This window comes from Macrotis lagotis, chromosome 1 (assembly GCF_037893015.1).
Source record: "Macrotis lagotis isolate mMagLag1 chromosome 1, bilby.v1.9.chrom.fasta, whole genome shotgun sequence".
NCBI lineage: Eukaryota > Metazoa > Chordata > Mammalia > Peramelemorphia > Peramelidae > Macrotis > Macrotis lagotis.
Genome location: NC_133658.1, coordinates 273,615,474 through 273,636,594, shown reverse-complemented (window position 1 = coordinate 273,636,594; position 21,121 = coordinate 273,615,474). Strand labels below are relative to the sequence as shown.

The 21,121-nt window shown below is 36.7% G+C and overlaps 1 protein-coding gene across 1 annotated transcript in view; it reads left to right on the top strand.

Annotated features, from left to right (window-relative positions):
- The window catches only part of CHRNA4 (cholinergic receptor nicotinic alpha 4 subunit), a 58,404-nt gene that overhangs the window by 2,757 nt on the left and 34,526 nt on the right, over positions 1-21,121 (top strand). Inside the window, exons 3-4 of the mRNA XM_074227446.1 lie at positions 8,497-8,541; positions 8,672-8,781. Coding sequence (XP_074083547.1) covers positions 8,497-8,541; positions 8,672-8,781 — 155 coding nt within the window. The remainder of the gene's footprint in view (positions 1-8,496; positions 8,542-8,671; positions 8,782-21,121) is intronic.

The window sequence follows — 21,121 nt, the reverse complement described above, 5'->3', positions numbered from 1 at the left end:
TTAGGTGCTTTTAAAAAATTCATCTACAGACTGACCACTGACCTCAAAAGTCCATACCACTGGCCATAGGGGGAATTGGGGAGACTATGATGCAAAGTAAGCCTATGTGGGGGGTTGGGGGGGTGAGGGGAACACAGGACAAGATTCCAAAATGGCTCTTTCTGATAATATGAATAGCAGCCTAGATCTGTCATAAATGAGTGCAAATCTGTGACAAGAGTGTGTAACTGGTCTGTTGTGAGCTGTTACTTTCAAGGTTTGCAGAGACTACATTTTGCTCAGCCATTGCTCTAAGAACACACAACCCTCAGCAAATTCTGTGCCAAATTGTGACTGAATGGTGACCTAAGCACTATAGATACTGTAGTTTGTTCTCAATTATCCATGCTAATGGAATGGACCAGAGATAAAGAAAAACTATTTGCAGGTCATAGAGAGATGACTAAAAGTTGTTACCATTATGAGCAACAACTGTGTTCCTCATGGAACACCAAAGAGGTGAAATTGCATGGGCCAGATCACAGACACTAAGAAATTCCTATTTCTCAAGGTAGGATTTAATCAGCTCCATTTTGTAGGTCCACTTTTAGGGTTTCAATCTGAATGGTTGGTGAATATATACAGCCTAGAATATGGAAATCTCTGGACTGAGATTTCTGAAAAGCATTGTGTCACCATTACCTGCCTCCACTACTGGATTGGGAATCAAGAGTCCTGGGTTTTGATTTTAACTCTCCTTACTGCCTGTAACCTTGAGCACACACAATCTAGAATAATGCTTTAAATGTTTGTTGAATACAAACCGTTGGGCTTCAGTTTTGGGATTTTTTTAAATCTCTAAAGCCAGGGTGTTATACTGGATGATTTTCAAAGTCCCTTCCATTGAGTAGGAAAACCTATGATCCTTATGACTAGACCACATCTAAGCTTTTTATTTTTCTAGTTTTGACAGTCTATGTTCTAAGACCATTTCAGTTCCAAAATTTTGTTTTAAGGCTCCTTTCTTTGAGTCCATAGCCATATAAATTGGGACCAGGCTCCCTGAGTCACCTGTAGCTAGCTTTCAAATTAGTGTCCATTGTAGTGAATCTGAATAATTCAGAATGCTATTCCTAAGGGCAGTCCTACTATTAGAATTTAGTCTATTAGAAGTATGGAAAAATCAATAATAGAGTTTTGATGGATTTTGCTTTTCCAATAAGATCCTCTGCTTGTGGAGGCTAGAGCTTTGCCTTTCAGCCCAGCTCAGGCTGGGGTGGGACCTAGCAAAGCAGTCTGGAAGGAAGTCATTGTAAGGATGTTATTCATATCGTGAAATCATCATGATGTTGAGGAGTAGTTCTAGATATTAGTCTCTGAGTCATATTTTCTTAGGGGGCATTGCTACTCCCTTTAAGGCACTAGTCAGTCACTGAGCATTTGCAAATGAAGAAAGTAGGTTACACTGGAACAGTCCCCCACTATATTATCTTAGAACAGAAAACAAATACTTTTCATTTTTTTTCTTGATTGTGTTTTGCTATAGCAGAAAGGTATCCATTTCCTCTTCTGTTTTATCTGTCAAAAGAATATAGCCTTGTAGTTCCTCCTTGACACCTAAAGGATGTCGATTCAGTTGTTAGTATTTTCTGAGCACTTCTTGTATTAGACTTTATAGGGAATTTAGGAAGAGAAGGCATGGCTTCTGTCCTCAAAGAATTTAAAGTTTAGTTAAGGAGATACAATTTGTACTTTGGAGAGAGAGAGAGAGAGAGAGAGAGAGAGAGAGAGAGAGAGAGAGAGAGAGAGAGAGAGAGAGAGAGAGAGAGAACAGGCAGGTTTAAGCAGAAGGTATGTGATGTGATGTGTTCTCATTTTCTGAGCTTGCTACCCAGTCAGGGAGATGCTCCTGAGATGTGTAACAAAAAAAATGAATTCCTATTGAGGTTTACCATAAACCACTCCATTAGGCTAAGGTCACTTTGTCCCTCCCTATGCTGTTTTCCCAGGGGATAATCAGAGAAGCAGGATCAAGCACAGAATCTCTAGACCAGCTAGCTGCCTCTAGTGGCCTGGCCAGGCTTACATGAAATCTTTTCCTTTTCCAGTGCTACTCTGCAAAACAGAGGATTGCACACTCAAGGGACACTGGGCTGGTTGCTAGCAGTATTCTCCTTATCACATGTTAACTCAGTCACTCAGTCACTTCTTTTCTCTCTCTCCCTTTTTTTTATCTTCCTTTTCCTTTTCTCTCCCCCTTTTTATCCCTTATCCTACTTGATCTCTTTCTCTTTTCTTTATCCCTGCCTCCTTCTTTTCCATCTCTTTCCATTTTTTGATTGTCTGGGATTTGTCATTGGAAGAGGACCTCCTCCTATCCCTCTTCCCATTTCTCCATCCCAGATCTAAGATTCTTTAGTTTCTTCATCTGTAAAAATTAAGGAATTGAATTAGATGATATCTAATGTCCCTTTATTAAAATTCTACAAGATGACAAAAGTGTTGTTTTAAATAGGCAAAATTATCTATTTAATATTCAAACAGTTCAGAGAGAGGGAATCCCCCTTGCCACAGCTTTGCATTTTTGTCAATGTATGCCCAAGTGGGTCAGCTCTGGCAGCTGGGACAACTCAGGTTTGACCTGTTTTAAAAAAACATTCTTGCAATATTGGTCTTTAGTGGGAAGATGTCTTTCCTGCTAAACCCTATTTCCCTTAGAAGATCTCTAGGAAAAGCAGTAGACAGGGAATTTCTTTCTGATCTTTGCTTTCCCCCACCTGTGTACCTTTTGGCAAATCACTTCCTTTCTCTGTGCCTTAGTTATTTTCTCAAGTGGAAATATTACTCTCCGCCCTGCCTATATCATTGGGTCATTTTACTGGTGGGCTGTGGTGAAGGGAAGTAGGAGAGAAATCAAACTTGTGATTTCACTGGTGTCAGAGACTTCCTCGAGCAACACAGATAGTAGCTGCCTCAGAGCATAAAGAGGTTATGAAAATTGCTTAGGGTCACACTGCTAGTACACATCAGTGGTGAATTTTCCTGTCTCAGGCCAGCTCTATTCATTATATTACTAGACTATCTCCCTCCTAGGCTGTTGCTAGGATCATGTAGGATAATGTATGTAAATATGTTTTGGGAAGCATAAAACAATATGCCATTATGAGATATTATATGATCACTCTGCATTAACAAAAATGGAGAGCTGGTCATCTAGTACTATCAGGAATTTCAAAATCTCCTTTAATTGTTTCTGTAAAATATTCCACTACTTGTATTGCCCTGCTAGAAAATGGACCATAGGATTCGAGATCTGGCCTAGACAGAGTCCAATTAGTCCAATCTCTTCATTTTACAGATTAGAAATCTGTGCCCTAATTACCTAGCTGTGTGGCCTTGGGCAAGCCACTTAACCCCATTTGCCTTACAAAAAAATAAAAAAAAACTTAAAAAAAAAAAGAAATCTGTGACCTAGGGAGTTTTACATATATATTACTTTTCCAATGTTATACAAAATAAGAGGCAACATCTGAACCCAAATCCTCAGAATACAGAATTTGATCTCTTTCCACTGTACTAAGTTGGTGCCTATGAATTTGATATCCTATTCATAAATTCTGTTTTGATGTGTGTAGGCTTCATCTTGGGTTAAAAAGTAATTTCTAGCAAAGGGCAGCTGCCTCATTATTGCTCTCCAAAAATTCCAACAAGCTAACACTTTATAAAGATGTACTTTTCAAAGAATTTTCTCATTTAATTTTCACATCATTTCCAGGTTGGCATTTATTTCATCACTTTTGGGATCAGTGATTTCCTACTTAGGATGTTGCCTCCATTGATGCAGATCACCATCCCTTTAGTAGTTTAATTTTTGTGAATTGTTATGTCCCAGGAAATGGGACTCAGTGACTATCTTTCTGATAAGGAATTCTAAACTTAGCCAGACTGGTTCTCAGATGACAATGTCCTGGACCTGGTGCATTTTGGTAAGACCTTCCAGAGCTTAAGTTGTATTAGTATAGACTTTCAGAATATTAGGTCCTTTCCATATCATGATGAAGCATCAGAAAAGGATTTTGGTGGAGTATCAAGTAGATGGCACAGATTTATTACATCCATTTTACAATGTGGAAATTGAGGCCTGGAGAGATTGTGATTCACCCAATGTATCACCTCCATTTAGTCACAAAGCCAGACCTCAGACTCTCCATTCTAAATCTAGGACACTTCATGATACTAGATGATTTGTTGTTTCAAAGAGTCTTTGAGATTGGATTAACTCAGATATAAGATGAAGTAGAGGCAGAAAGGGAATCAAGAAGGGCAAGGAAGATCTCTGTCAGTTATAAACATTACAGCCCCTGCAATTCAGTATAATTTGTGAAGAAGAAAAGTGATGAGGATGAGCATTCTACTCTAATTGGAATCCCTGACACCACAGCTCTCTGGGAGCTATGCTCTACCCATGAACCCTCAGGTTTGTTGCAGTATTTTCAGTTGGCAAAAATTACATTGTGTCTCCAGCGTTTTCTTTCAGTCACGCCCATGGCTGTTATGACAGAAAAGAGCCTGCAGGCAGTAAATAATTTAATTAAGTTGCATTAACAATGCCTAAGCCTGACTTCATTTTATTTATGTATGCAAAGCTATTTACTGCAAATTTAAGCACCCTTTGATGTAACAATGGGTCCAAAACCTAGATCTAAATAGCATATCTGAGGGTGCTCTGGTGAGCTTATCTAATATTATGAATATGGGTCAGTGTGTAGATGAATACAGATTACTATAGGAATCAACATGTGAGTATTTCTGAATGAATGTATGTGGGTATTAGCATGTGTTTACATGTGATTCTGTATATGAATTAGCATGTGAAAATCAGCATAAATGTGAGTAGTATTCAATTATGAATAAGAAGCCAAGGGATAACATGCTGATCTAGTTTAAATTTCACCTCAGAGAGATGAGCAATTCACTAAACCTTTCTGTTCCTCAGTTTGCCTCTCTATAAAATTAGGGGGGTTAGTCCTCTATGTGTGGATTTGTTAGCTCATAAATGTTATTATCAGTGTAAGGTGACTGTAGTATTCGCTGGCATAGGAATATTAATATAGATTATGTGAATATATGCATGTTAGAATAAATTTAGTGTATGAGTTTTAGCAGTTTTTAAATGTGCATGTTTGTGTGTGTTTGTCTGAGTTTGTGAATGGCTCTCTGCATTCTGAAGGACTCAGGTTTATGTTCCAGGATCACCAATGTGTTTTTAGGCATTAGAATGAATTTGAGTTTTTGCCATCTGTGCCAGGGAATGCATTTTTACTAGAGGAAAGGAAATCTCCAGGAATGAACAGCTGGAGGCTGAGGTCCAGAATATAAAAGAATCTTGAATACAAGAAGTGGGCTCTGTACATTCCCCTGCGTAATGCACCATAGATAGTTTATTCCCATTTTCATTCCTCACATGTGGCTTTCAGAGAAGCAGTGCCATTCTAGTCAGTCTACCTGAGTGATTTCAGAGGTGTTCAACTAGGAGTATTGCTACTAAAATGGAAAGTCAAACTCAAAGGAATGACAAGGAACAGGATAAAGGAAGGGAAATGAAATCATGGCTCTTAAATGGAAGAACACTGTTTACCACAGAAGAGACAAAGGGAAAAGCAAGTCAGCAAAGATCTTGCATGTCCCAGGGAAGATGTGGGTGAAGATTTCTTTTACTAGTAGAAACTATGTGTATGAGACAACAATTATTATTGTTATCTAAGCATTGCCCTCATTGTTATCTAAGCATTGCCCTCATGCCATAAGGTATGTCTTTTCTTGAATCTGAGTCCTCTGAAAGGAGGAGGCCTTTTGGTTATAGGAAAATAATATCTTGGTCAGCTAGGTGGTGCAGTGGATAGAGCACCAGCCCTGGAGTCAGGAGGACCTGAGTGCAAATCCAACCTCAGACACTTAATAATTACCTAGCTGTGTGACCTTGGGCTAGTCGCATAACCCTATTGCCTTGCAAAAACCAAAAAGAAAATGAGATCTTTCACTATTCTAAGAAAATGGAGATTTCTTCTGCCCTCCTTTTAACCTAGTGTAATCATGAGGTTGATTTACATTAATCCAGTCATCCCAACCTAGATAAACTGACCTAGGAAAGATCTTAATTTAGGAAGACCAAAGTTATCCATTTTTGCCAGTCATCTTGATTTTTACCTTGCTACTAGACTTCAATGACTCTGGAGAAGAGAATTAGGCTGATGATTTTTGTGCAGCTCTGTCTCACTTAAATCCAATTCAAGTCACCCTTATGATTTCATTGGTCCTCTTCAAGAAAAAAAAAAGATAAACAATTTTTAAGTGTATATGTAATGGTACTGAATGAGAGCAGTGTTAGCTAATGGAAGTTGTTAAGGTTCTAAACTTTGAGCTAAGTAAAGACTTGATTTTATACAAACTAGGTTCAAACTTGTGATTCTAATGAATCATTTTGGCTTATGTTCCTACCCAGGTTTACCCTGGAAACTTAATAATTTGGTTGATCTCCTTTCTCTAGTATTTCCTAGAGAGACATCAAAATATATCTAGGACTCTACAGTTGTGATTACAAAAAGTACTCCAATTCTTTATAAATTTTCAAGTTAATTTTGTCAAATATAAGAAAATCAATCAATTTTCTTCAATCCATAGAAAATGTAAAATATTCAAAGACTCACAGAAGTCCATAAATAGCCTAGATAACTCTCCTTCCTTCTAAAGACCTAATTAGTCCTCCAAACTCAGCACCACCCTTTGGTTGACACATCTGCAGATGATCTCTCATCTTCTGGTGAGCCTTCCCCCACTCCTGCCACTTCCTCTAGATAACTATGAATCCTACCAGACCTATAATATTACCCTAATGTTTGGGGCCTCCCCAAAAAGAAATTTTGTGCTATAGTCATTCACCCTTTACCATCACCCCTACATGGTCTGCATAACTGTAGGCTATGAAGGAGAAGAGATCATTCAGATAATTAATTTTTCAGGAGCAACCCTGGGTAGAAGCATGTGCTGGAGTGTTAAATTAGAATCATAGGGTCAAACAAAGATGATTGTAGTATGGAAGACAAGGTCCATATTTAATCTTTCTCATTGTGGCTCAGGCCCATGCTGTTCCTCTAAGCACATGGTTGCTTACTCCTCTTCTCTCCTGGAGGCTCAGTCCAGAAACTCAATTTTGTCCAGGAAATTCCCCTTTCTCTCTCCCTCCTGAAAGATGTGTCTAGGAACACTTGACACCCTACCATTACCCCTAGCTATTGTTATTTCTCAATTGCTGTGGTTTACTCCTCTCGTGGGGTCATATGCTTCTCCCTCTGGGAACTCTTTCAGTATTCACTGTCTTTTCATGCCTGAAATGTCTAAGGTAGAGAATTCATATCACTGCTTCTTTATGGAAGGCAGTCATGGATAAGTAGTAAGAACTCTTAGTCCCAGAGATCTGAGGCAGAAAGAGAGTTTTCTGGACACTGTGTGGATTCCTAGGCTTCATCTCCTGCCCCTCCTCAGGACTCAAGTTCATTCTCTGTGTGCCCATCTTTCAGTTCTGGTCTTGATATGAGAATGAGAATGAGAAATGTATTTCTCTCCCTTCTTTGTAGATGTAGGGTTTTATAGATATAGAACATTATTTACAATATTATACTCAATTGATATGTTGATTAGTTGTGTTCAATTGATTTTATTATCCTGTTTTGTTATGAGAGATGACTGGTTAGGTAGGATAATGGAAAAGGAATATATTCATATAAAAAGAGAAGACAGAATTTTTTTTTGAAGGAACAACAACCAGAGACAAAGGGAAGGAGTGGAGGGAGGAGGACAGATGATTATCTGGGAGCATGAAGTGAGAAGTTACAGAGCAGCCATGTAAGAATGTAGAATTGGAAATGCAATTTATAAGCCAAAAAATTCCAGCTAAGGAAGAGTAAGAACAATTTTACTTTTGCTTCCTGGGATGCCAAAGCAATAAATAGTAAAGTCAGAACAGACCATGGTTTGCAGTGTTGTATAGAATCCTCTGTTCTGAGTGAGAAGTACCAAAAGGGTGGGTCATGACAATGGGGAAGCCCTGTAAATTTAACAGTTTTTTTTCACTAGACTTCAGGTTAATGTTATAATGCTGACTAAATAAAGGAGCAAAATCCACATTAACTGTAAATTTGCCAAAGCCTTTGTCAGAGGTCTTTGCTTGAAGGTTTTATAGAATTTCCAAGGACAATACACCTATGTTCACTCTCTTCTCTGGGATCCTGCTACCATCTAATGAATGTTTGGTTATGGGTGCTCTGGGTGCCTGTTGTGTGGCCACAAGTGGTAATATAGCCTCTCTTCAATCTGCCTCTGAATAGATTTTTGGCCTTTTTGTTGCTGAGTTTGTATGGGAAAAAAAGAGTGGGAAGTCAAATGATTTGCTAAGACTCTTCTACTACACTAGAAAAAAAAATAAAGAAATTCTTTCTTGTGTCTCCTTGCCTATAATAGGATGAAAAGAATCAAATGATGACCACTAATGTGTGGGTGAAGCAGGTGAGTGTGTCAAAAGGACTGAATTTTGTTTCCTCCATGCATTGCCTTCTTTTCTTCCTTCCCTTCTCCTCCACTTCTAACCATCTTGTCCTTTTATTGTGTCTGTTTCTTGGGCATATGGGTGCTTTAGGAATGGCAGGACTACAAGCTTCGCTGGGACCCAATGGACTATGAAAATGTGACCTCAATTCGTATCCCCTCAGAGCTCATCTGGAGACCTGACATTGTTCTCTATAACAAGTGAGTTTCTTCCCCATAATATCTCCCCTACTGCCTTTGAGTGTCAAATAAAGTATTTCTGTGGCTTCCATGTCCCTGCCATGTCTCTGTGTTGCCTTGAACAAGTAATTTTCCTTATCTGGGTCTCAATTTTCTCATTTACATAATAAGAGGATTGTCCTGGATGAGCTCTGTCATCCTTTTCAGTTATGCCATTCTTTAAGTCTATAGGGAGCAGAGAATGGTCTTGTGATTCCATCAGTATAAAGAAATCTCAGGTGAAAAAAACCCACCTCAACAAATATAGGTTGGCACCTTCTCTGCAATTTATAGTTATAGAGTTACTTAGAGCCTTGAGAAGTTAAATAACATAGCCAATATGTGTCAAAGGCAGGATTTAATGGTCTTCCTACTTTTTGAGAACAGCTCTCTATCCTCTAGGTCATATACCACTTCGTGTCTATGGTTCTAGCAATCTATTGTAAAATGTATACTTGCTACCTGTGTGACTTTGAGCAAGTCATTTAACTTTAGCTCTGTTTCTTCACCCATAACATCATTTTGTTCTAGTTTGTTGTTTCAGACTCTTTGTGATCCTGTGGATCACCTATCCATGAGATTTTCTTGGCAGTTACTAGAGAGTAGTTTGTCATTTCCTTCCTTAGTTTTATGCAGGAAGGGATTAAGTAACTTGCATTGGGTTACACAGCTAATAAGTATCTGAGGTCAGATTTCAACTCTGGTCTTCTTGACTCCAGACCCAGTGCTCTATACACTGCCCTTTCTATCAGCCCTATAAAATGACTAGATAACCTCTAAAGTTCCTTCCAGCTCTAAATCTATACTTCTATTAAACTAACTAGATTCCAGGACAATCTTAAATCCAAAAGATTTTTGGATTTGCAGGGATTTACTAACAGGTATAAAGACACCTTCAGAATTAGGATATGTGCAATATTTTGTCCCCCTCAAATAGAGAGTGATTTAGGTCTACTGGCTTATCCTATCTCAGTAAAATTTATTTCTTAATAGAAATGGACCTTACCCTATATACAAATATAAATATAAATATATATATATATATATATATATATAGTGAATAAATGAAGACCCAAAACTGTATCAAAGAAAATTAGCTGGTATCATTAACTACTTCATTTTATTAAAGTTTTCATTCATAGGCAATCTTTAGTGAAGGTTTACCTTTTGCATGTAAAATGGGATTTAATATGTAGATTATTCTTCAAATATGAAAATTTGCATAAATTGAGGCCTATTTGGAGCACATATTTAGAAATCTCAGTTCTCCGCAGACAAATTCAAATGATGTCAGTCTGGTTTGAAGTCCCTTCTGACAAGTTGGGTGTGAAAAACTGATCTCAAACCTGAAAGTATTTTAGATTCCTTAGTTCCCTCAAAGGTTCTGCTCAAGTGTCATCTCTTATACTAGGCCTTTCCCCATTATCACAGTCTTTAGTGCTCTGTATCATCAAATTACTTTATATTTTCTTTGTGTATATTCTACATTGATTTAACTAGATTCAGGACTGCCTGGGCCCACAGTAAAGTGAAAGATAAGATCCCTGAGACTGTTGTATTTTGTCTTTTTATCTCCAGCCTCTACCCTTCCCTTACATAAAGTAGCTTGTTGAATGACTGCCTGAATGAATAAAAAAAGATCATTTTAGGCTATCTAGCTAATTTTGCATGACATCCTTATCTTTTGCCTCATTTGTTCCTTCTGACTTTTTAAAAAATTATATTATTTCAATAATCAGCATAGGAATCATACTTTAAGCTAGCAGTGAGTTCCATTTTCACTTCATCACATCGATTATATTAGTTTGTTGCTGGAAGAGGAAAAGCTAGCCCCTAAAGCCCCAAAACTGCACAAAAATATGTGGAAAATGATAAGGAGCCCTTGATGTTGGGACTGCGCTATTGTTCTCCTCGGCAGCCCTTCCTGTCTCCTTCCCATTGGTTTTGAAGTCCCTCCTCCAGGGCAGAAGAAAAGACACAGCTCAGCAGACTTCATCACAACCTCTTAACTAACCAGGTTCCCAAAGGAAAAACAAAAGTTGCCTCCTTTCTGCCCAGTTTGTTCATGGCTCCTGGGAAGTTGAGAAAAAAAATCTGTTAATTTAGAGATATTTTTCCTCTTTCAGTTAGAATCTGGCTAAATTCTCAAGAGATGAACTAATCCAAGTCTTTTCTCTTCTCCCTCCTTCCCCATACCTCCAGGTAACTGAGGTTTGGCTTGTAAACATCCACTAATTTTTATCTTCTTTTCCTTTCACTTTAACTCTCAGTGGTCATTTCCCAGTATGTGTAAGGATGGGGAATAGTTCTTGAGGGAGAATCTGCAATGGTTATTTTCATTTTTTTTCTACTCCATATGGAAGGCACCGATTAGTCACTTCTTAGTGCCAACTAAATCAAATGTAATATATTCACCACCCAGATGTTAATACTCAAATTCTAGGACCCAGACCCAGCTGTCTGGGCCCAGAAGAAGTTTTTCCACAGTGCTTACAAATAAAATAAATGGGTTTATTTTTTCCCTTCTTGTTTTTAACCATCTGTCCACTAAAAACCCTAAGCATTCAGTCAAATACTAGGTCTGATCTCTGAAAAGTGTGCTAAGGGAATATGCTTTGTCTAAAAATGACTCTATTTGATTAAGAAAGTTTGAATTTATAAATTTAATGAATTTTTATGCTGCATCCAAGGAAGAAATCTTGCTAATGTTGAATGTTATTTTTTTAAATATTATTTTAGTTGAGAGTTGTTAAGAAATAGCTCTGGTTATTAAAGAATATGGAAGGTATTTGTGTTGATGTTTTCACCACCACTATCCTTATATAATCTGTGCAAACAATGGACTCCAAATTGATTTGGGTTTTAAATTACCTAGATTTTGACTTTCCAAATCTACTATTTCCTACCAGAGACAGGACTAGGTTGGCAGGTTGAACCAGAGAATATGTGTGATTGTCAATATTCTGTAGGAGATCAAGAGTAAATTAATATTCTGGGGAAGGAATTAGGATTCTACTGGGTTTGGCTGAGCTGGAGAGATAAGCAGCTTTGGGAATCTGTAAATAGTCTCTACCAGATCTGAGAGCACAAGTAAGTAGGTGAAGAGACTGAGCTTTTCCCAAACCCTTTGTTACTAGGGGAACCAAGAGGTGTTTAGCTGTGGACTTCTAGTCTCCTGGCTCCTCTGTAAAGCTACTCTCTATGGGGATCGTTATTTACGCCAAAGTGACCATTCTCTCAATCCCCATTTTGCAGGCTAGATGGAACACAGGCAGCTCAAGAGGCATCTTGCCAGTTAGAATGAATCTTTCAGAATTGGCAACAAAATCTGGAATCTGGCCAAACCTAGGCAAGCTGAGGATTAAAGGGAAAATGGCGGCTTGGACACTAATTTCCAAAGAAAATGGCAGGTGCTCTGTGTGAGGTTTATAACCATAAAAGTGAGTTGCTGTTTTGGGGTGGCTAGGTGGTGCAGTGGATAGAGCACCGGCCCTGGAGTCAGGAGTACCTGAGTTCAAATCAGGCCTCAGGCACTTAATAATTCCTAGCTGTGTGGCCTTGGGCAAGCCACTTAACCCCCATTGCCTTGCAAAAAAAAAAAAAACTAAAAAAACCCCATAAAAGTGAGTAGTCAATTCACAGTCACTAAAAAAAATACAAAGGAAGAAAGTTGTCATGGATAATCAGAAAGTAAATTGTATTTGGCTTTGAGGACGATACAAAGGGGAGAAGGGAAAAGAACAAGCATTTATCAAGAAACTTCCATGTACTAACTTGTGCTAAGCACTTTACAAATACTATCTCATTTGATCTTTACAACAGCCCTAGGAAATAGGTCCTATTATGATCTTCATTTCACAATTGAGGAAACTGAGACAAAGGTTAATTGACTTACAAGAATCATACAGTTAGTGTATAAAACTAGATTTGAGTTTAAATATTTCTGACTCCAGACCCAGTTTTATATCCTCTGTGACACTTAGCAGTTCCTACCCTGGACAAGCTTGCAATCTAGCAGAGAAAGCTTCATCAAGACAACAGAATTAGTAACCATACAAAAAAAGGGGGAAGATGTTCCTGGCAAACAAACTATTAATAAAGACCTGACAGTAGAATAAGCAATGCATTTTAGGGGAAAGTGAGGAAATCCCTCTGGTAGGAGTATAGTGTATATGTAATAAATAGGAGAAATGAGGCCAGAAAGAGAATATTAGGTTTGGTTTTAGAAGCTATAACATTTCAAATATGAAAAAACCCACAAAACCCTAAAACTAAACAGATTTGTTTTTAAAAGATTGAAATGAGTGGTTTTCTTGCCAATTTCTCTGTCTCTTACTTTAAATAGAAAGGAACTGAACTTTCTATAATAATTTACTGTGATATTATGCTCTAGAAGAAGAAGATATATATACACAAATACTATAATATAAAACTATATATGACAAATGCCTAAAGGAGGTATTAACTTAGTGCTAGATGAGGCCTGAGAGGATGAAGTTTGTTGCTAAAGGATTGAGATAAAATTTGAGCAGCTTCCATAGAGAAGGTAGCATTTGAGTTGGCCTTAAAAGAATAGGAAGGCTGTCAATGAAGAAATTCTAGTCACAGAGAATAACAAAAGCATAGATTTGGGAAAGTGAAAAACATAAGTAATCCAGTTTGTTGTTTAATTCCATTCAATGAATATTTACTGATTGTGTTCTATGTATAAGATACTGGGGGTTGAAAAATGAAGCAATCTCTGATTTTTAAAGAGCTTTTATTCTACAGGTTACTATATATTATATATATATATATATATATATACATATATATATATATGTAAACTCAGCATAATTTGAAGTAGGAAGGAAACACTGATATTTGGGAAAACTCAAGAAAAGTTTCTATAGGAAGCAACACCTAGGCAGGCCCTTGAAGGAAGCTGGGAAGCTGGGTAGTCTGGGTGGCAGAGGAAATAGGAGACAATATAGAGTTTAAGGAACATCTAATATAAATCAAGGGAGAGTAGAGTGGTACCAATGGTGAAAATAAGCCAACTTAATCCAACTTAATTATTGGAAGTGGTGTTGGGAAGCATGAGAAAAATGTTCTACATCTCTGTAGTTCCTGTGGTACTAAATATATATATATATATATATATATATATATATATATATATATATATATATATATTATCAAGGTGGGGAAAAAACCCTGGAGAAGACAATGGAATGTGAGTTCCATGTCTAGCACCAAAGGGCAGATAAATGAACCTCTCTAGGTCTACTTTCCCCATCAACAAAATAAATAGATTATAGTAGAGTAGGGATAAGAAAGGAAAAAAATAATTCATTTATTATATACAGAAATAATATCAATAGACAATTCAAACTCTTTTTGACTATAAGTATTATATGATGGATGTTAAATGCTAAATTCTGAAACATAAAATAAAAAAAAGTTAATTTCTTTGAAAACTACAAAACTGATTTATAGTATTCTATCAATTTCAACTAAAACTTTAAAAAACGTTTTCTATAAAATTTCATTATGAGATTGTTCTCTCAGACAAAACACTGATTAAAAGCATAATTAAGATATATGCTTTAGGGGCAGCTAGATGGCGTAATGGATAAAGCACTGGCCCTGGAGTCAGAAGTACCTGGGTTCAAATCTGGTTTCAGACACTTAATAATTACCTAGCTGTGTGGCCTTGGGCAAGCCACTTAACCCCATTGCCTTGCAAAAACCTGAAAAAAAGATATATGCTTTAAAATGTTTTTATTGACATCTTCCCTTTCTTACCTCATCATAGTTACTCCAAGTTTCTCTCCCTCTCCTCCTCCTAGAGAATCATTCCCAATTGACAAATAATATTTTTAGAGAGGAAAAGAATCAATACAACTCATCAATTCTCGAAAAAGTTTAAAAATATATTTCACCTGTGATCCTCCCCTTTCATGAAGGAGTGGGTTGGAGGTATGATCTCATATTCCTTCAATTGAGTCCTGTTATATTGATTTTTAATTTTTCAGTATGTAATTCTTACCATTTGAATTGTTGTAGTTATTTTGCATATTGTTTTCTTGGCCCTGCTTACTTCATTCTGCATAAGTTCATATAGATCTTTCCACACATCTCTGTATTTATCATACTTCTGTTCTTACAATATAGTAATATTCCATTATATTCACGTACCACAATTTGTTTAGCTATTTCCCATTGGATAAGAATCTACTCTTCTTACCTATAACAAAAAGTACTACCATCAATATTTCAGTGTAAAAAGGGACTTTCTTCTTATCAGAGGGCTTATCTGGCTTTTTAGATTTAAGAGTCTCTGGATCAAAGAATATGGATATTTAATTCAAAAATGTTTTCCAATGACTATAACTTTTTTCAGCTCCACCAATAATGTATTGGTATATCTATCTTTCCAGAACCCCTCCACCACTGACTATTGCAATTTGGGGGTATAATTTTTTTTGCCATTTTGCAAGGTATAAAGTGGAAGATTGTTTTGATTTGCATTTCTATTATTTTCAGTGATTAGGAATGTTCTTTCATATTAATTATGAATATTTTGGTATAATTCTTTAAAGAACTGTTTGTTCAAATCCTTTAACCATTTATGTATTAGCCTTATATATATATATTTATTCATTATTTACATATCTTCAGTACCCAATCTTTTTCAGAGAAAATTGATATCAATTCCTTTCCAATTAAACTAATGTAGAAGCTTTTTCAGTTTCAATTAATCAATTATCTATTTTACCTTTTAAAATTGCCTCCATCTCTCATTTGGTTATGAATATATCTCCTACCCATAGCTATGAAAGGTATATGAATCATTTCTCTTCTAATTTTTTCATAGCATTATATTAATGTCCTATATCCATTTAAAATGTTTTGTGGAATGTGGTATCTTAATTCTAAGTCTAATTTCTTCCATTCTTCTTTTCAGTTGTTCCAGCTGGTTTTTATCAAATAAGGAGTTTTTTCCTAATTTATATTTATCACATATAAAATATTGGTTTGTTGAAGTCTGTTATTTATGATTCTCCCATGTCTGGTCTGTTCTATTGGCCTATTGATATGTCATTTTCCCTTGATATTCTCAATCTTTTGCTTTTTCAAATGATTTCTTATTATTTGAAATAATAAAATGTCCATTTGGTTATTTGATCATATAGCATTACAAATTTATATTAATTTTCATAGTATGGTAATTTTTCTGATACTTATATAACTTAACCAAGAACACTGAACATTTATCTAACCATTAAAATAATTATTCATTTAAAGAGCACTTTGTAATTAAATCTAACCAAGTCTTTTGGATACTTTGGAAAGTTGATCTTCAGATATTTTTTGTATTTTGAATTCATTTAGAATGGGATTTTTCTGTTGTTGCTTTTGGTGTTTTTTTTAAGGTAGACTTGTTCTATTGGTTTTCTTTTTCTCTTCTCTGATCCCCTCTTCTTGTTTGTTACTCCTTTCCATTAGAGTTTTTTTTTCATTCTTCCCCCCATATTTATATTTCTTCCTTTTCTTTTATCATCTGTTAGACAAATAGATCCCTCCTCCCTTTTCCTCTGTCCCAAGAAACTTTCTAATGGGCAGAATTGGCTAGTTAGATGCTAGTCTCTTTCCTTCAGACTCAGTGGAGGACTGTATAGAACTACAGAGAGAGAGAGAGAGAGAGAGAGAGAGAGAGAGAGAGAGAGAGAGAGAGAGAGAGAGAGAGAGAGAACAGTGGTTGAGTACCAGCAGTTCAGGGTTTTGCATTACTGCCACTACAGAGTTGTGACCTCTGGCAATTTTTGCTCCAGAAGGGCTGCTCATTGACACATGGGTAATCTGCTACTGCTCTAGCAAACTTCTACAGTCTAGGGCAGATTGCCACTGGCAGATGATGGGGGGACTAGAGTTTGTGATGGGATTTTGTTGTGAGTCATTGGGTCTACTATTATAGCCTCATTGCGAGTAGCATGGGTAGTGGGGAAAGGGTAATAAGTGGGCTTGGGATCAGTATCAGTCATTTTTAATGTTGAATTCTGAGTGTCCTCTAAAATAGAGAAGATTGAATTTGCTTTACCTTTAGTACATAATTTCTGTTTTGGAGAGATCTGAGGCATGATGAGGATCAAAGAAATTGTCTAGTGTTTCATTTTGTTCTTCATGTGATCCAGAAAGGGTATTCTTAATCTGGAGTCTATGAACTTATTTTGTTAAATTATAATTATCATTTAATATAATTTGCTCCCTTTTCAATACCTTGTATTTTATTTTATTTGATGCATCTAAAAGCATTATTTGGACTAGGAGTCCATAGGCTTCCCCAGAGTGAAAAAAGGGGTCCATGAAACAAATGAAAAAGGTTAACAATCCCAGAATTAGAGGATCCATGAAGTCTTTTTCAGTTCTTAGACCCATTAATTCTATTGTAACAATACCTACTTCTCCCAGAAGTACCACAAGGAAGAAGGGTCACAGACATTGAGGTAAGAAAGTAGTTCTGAGCCCTAGTTGAGGATATAGTGTTCAGTCTTTATGGGCATCTGATATGACAGTCAACTTAGTTCAGTCAATGATAGGGTAGGAAGTACAACACACACAAAAAAAAATTGGCTTTGAATATACATGCTGTGAGAGGCTTATTATATACATGATTCCCTTAATCTGAAAGAGTAGGTAGGCATAGCATATAAGATATAGTATCTGAATTGGAAGATGCCTTAGAGAACACCTATAATCCCCTTATTTTATAGATGAAAAAATTGAAACCCAACAAGGAGAAGGGACTTATTCAAGGTCACACAGGTAGTGAATAGCAGAGATAAGATTTTTGCCTACATGATATAGGTACCTGATGCATTTTCTTCCTTTTAAATGTGAGATTGGTTGAAAGAATCAGTGTACAAAATCTTTTTTTATGAGAGATCTAGGTATTTCCTCTAAAACAAAGAAAGGCAACTAGGATGAGAAAAAGAGGATAGGATGGAAAGAAGAGGAGAGAATAAGTAGAGGAGAGAGAAGAAAAAAAGAAGAAGAGAGGAAGAGAGGGAGGGAAAGAGGGAGAGAGGGAGAGAGAGAGAAAGAGAAAGAGAGAGAGAGACAGAGACAGAGACAGACAGAGAGAGAGAGAGAGAGAGAGAGAGAGAGAGAGAGAGAGAGAGAGAGAGAGAGAGAGCCAGGCACTGTGGAAAGTGCTAGAGATACAAATACAAGTAATTCATTTTTGCCCTCAAGAAGCTTCCATTCAAATGAGGATAAGATAATGCATAATGGGAAGTTAGAAATAACTGCTAGTCTTATAGATGTCTAGTTCTGGGAAAGATTTGGTAAGAGTTCATTTCTTAGAATGGGCAAAGGTGGTTCTAAGAGTAGTTTTCATTGTGGGGAGGAGATAGGTATGTATGAATGAATTGGAAGCAGCATGGTGTGAACATGCCCAAGAAGGGATTGGAAACATGGTTTTTGAGAACTGAATGAAGAAAACATGACTGAAGAGGAGAAAATTAAGGAGAGTCATAGTAGCAATCTTCAAATCTTTGAAGGGCTGATGTGAAAGAATGATTAAACTAATTCCACATAACCTCAGACTAGGGATAATAGGTAAAAATCACAGTGGCAAGATATAGATTCTATATGAACTTCCTAATAGCATGCCTATAGTTGGTAAAGTTGGGTTTTTTTTTTTAACATTGCATCAATCAAACATCTACTATTATGTTGTTCTAGTCATTGGGGAGTCAGACAAAAATTAAAGTCTCTCTGCCTTCAAGAATTTGCTTTCTAGAAATGTGGATTGTATAAGTATATATAATGTATATAATTTAAATATAATATAATTTCATATGGGGTAACACTAGAAGCTAGAGGGCGAGGTGGAGGGAGTTTCACATGGAAAATTGCTATTCAAATTGAGCATGTGCTATTTTATAAAACCATAGAACTAGAGCTGGAGATTTTCTACTCCAACACCACCCCTTCCCAATTTTACAGATGAGGAATTTTGGGCCCTAAAAAGTTAAATAGCTTGCCAAGATCACACAGGTAGTATGAAAAGTAGGGTTGGAATCCAGGTCTTTGGCTTCCCAATCTACTGTTCTTATTCTTGCTCCATGTTGCCTCTTTAGTAATCTACAAGCAGATACAGAATGATCACTTGGTCATGTTGCAGAGAATATTCCTGTTCAACTATGAGCTAGATTAGACTAATTAAATTTCCTCCCACATCTGAAATTTTGTGATTCTTAGACACAGGGTAAAGAGAGCAGAGCACAGAGAGATGGAGGCAAGGGTGGTACTAGGGTGTGAAACTTTGAAGGACTTAATTTTATGGTTCCAGATAAGAGTTTCATCTTAATAGTGGACCCAATCATCTAGAGAAGTGGAATCTGATAGTTACCTCATCTCCATCTTTGGAAACAGTCATACCTCAACTCCATTTATGTACACCAAAGTCATTTTTTCTGATACCTCTGTAGTGGTCCTGTCTCTTATCTCATAGATGGGAATTTTGTGAAAGGTCACAATCCCACATCACCTCCTCTTCTTTCCCACCCTCTCTTTTTTCTTTCCTAGTTGCAGGCCCTAAGTCTTCTAGCATCCAAAGTGGGTTTGGAATCATTTGAGAAGAGATTTTAAAGCAAAATTTGGTCAAGGTCACTCCAGAGAGACCTTTATTTTGATTTTCCCTCTTCTTCAGATGTAACTTTTTTCCTACTACCTTTTTGGTGGTTCCTCTAGGGAAGCCCCCTGATCCTGGAGTTTGGGGGTAACATTTGTTCTGGATGGATTCAAATAGTTTACCCTCCTGTCCTTTGGAGAAGTATTAACAGGTCTTCAGTATTTGTCAGAACATTATATTTGGTCACAGATCAAAGAGAGCTGAAATCATTGCCTCTCTCACAATAAGCCCTTCATCAGTTTCCCCTATCTATAACTATTTTCTTTATAGTCACTCTTACAGTATGAGTCTCAAGTAGGGAATTCATAAAAGATTTTTTGGTTACCAAGGGTCATTGGTTGCTAAAGAATTAATATTTAGCTGTTGCCAAATCATCTTCAGCTTCCTTATAGCATATTCCTTCCTAACTAACTTGTTCTGTGACTCTGAAGTGGCTCTTCCAATAGGTCTGCTCCATAGCACCCCATTGTCTTCATTCATAGACAAAATCCCTTTCCTACTTCAGGGTCATATATCTCCTTTGACCTCCAAACAAATCCACTTGATCAGTAGTTCTGAACCTTTTGCTTCTCACAGACATCTTTGGCAGACTGAAAGCCTAAGGACCCTTTCAAAGAATAATGTAATTAAACATATAACATAAAATATATAGGGTTACATAGAAAATAATATTATATTGAAATAGTTATGAAAATGTTTTTAATAAGTTCAGGTTAAGAACTTAATGGACCATAGGTTAAGATCCCATGAGAGGTTAGAACATATAAGTCTTTAAGGATTTAGAGAAAAGGGGGCTGAGAGGTAATAGAATCATAGTGTCATATAACTAGAGGTAAGCCACTATCTCAGTTTGCAGATTAGGATATTGAAGCTTGGAAAGGTGAGCCTGGAGAGGAAACAGATTTTTGCTGTAATAAAACTTGTTCTCACATTCAGAATTAGCAGTCTCACCAAGCAATGGCCATTTCACCATACTTCCAGATTGTATGTTGGAACCTTAGTTAGGGGATAATAAGGAGCCATTGAAAGATTTTGAACAGAGCACTAGATCTGTAAATCAATCATTTTAATTTGGTGTACTGATGGAATAGAGAGAATGGTGATAGGAAGGCCTGTTTGGTTAATTTTGTGGCATCATGTTTTAAGAAGGACATTGATATTCATATAATGATTAATTGGAGGCATTCAAAGTATTCAGCCTAAAGAAGAGAAAAGTCCAGTATTTGAAAGATTTGAGTAGACAGCAAATATTCACAGTAGAAATATTAAGTATAAACTACTTACTCTTTTTAATTGTGAAGGGGTGTGGGTAGAGACAGAATGGTAATTGGGGTACCCAGGGTGACCTTGCACAAGTCACATTCCTTTTTTTGGTGGGGGGGGCTTCTTACCTAAAACAGAGGGAGCTGGACTATATATTCTCCACTATTTGTTACTGCTTTTTTATATTCTGTGAATTCATGACACTATGAGATCAATCCCTCACTGAAATTTAATCATTTATTCTAACAAATTCAGGCTGAAAAAAACTGGGATATATTTTGAAAGCAGAAAGACAATAGCTACTGGAGAAATGTGATTTCAAATACATGAAAGAAAGGACATGATTACTAGATTAAGGCCCTAGAGGAGGCAGAAAAG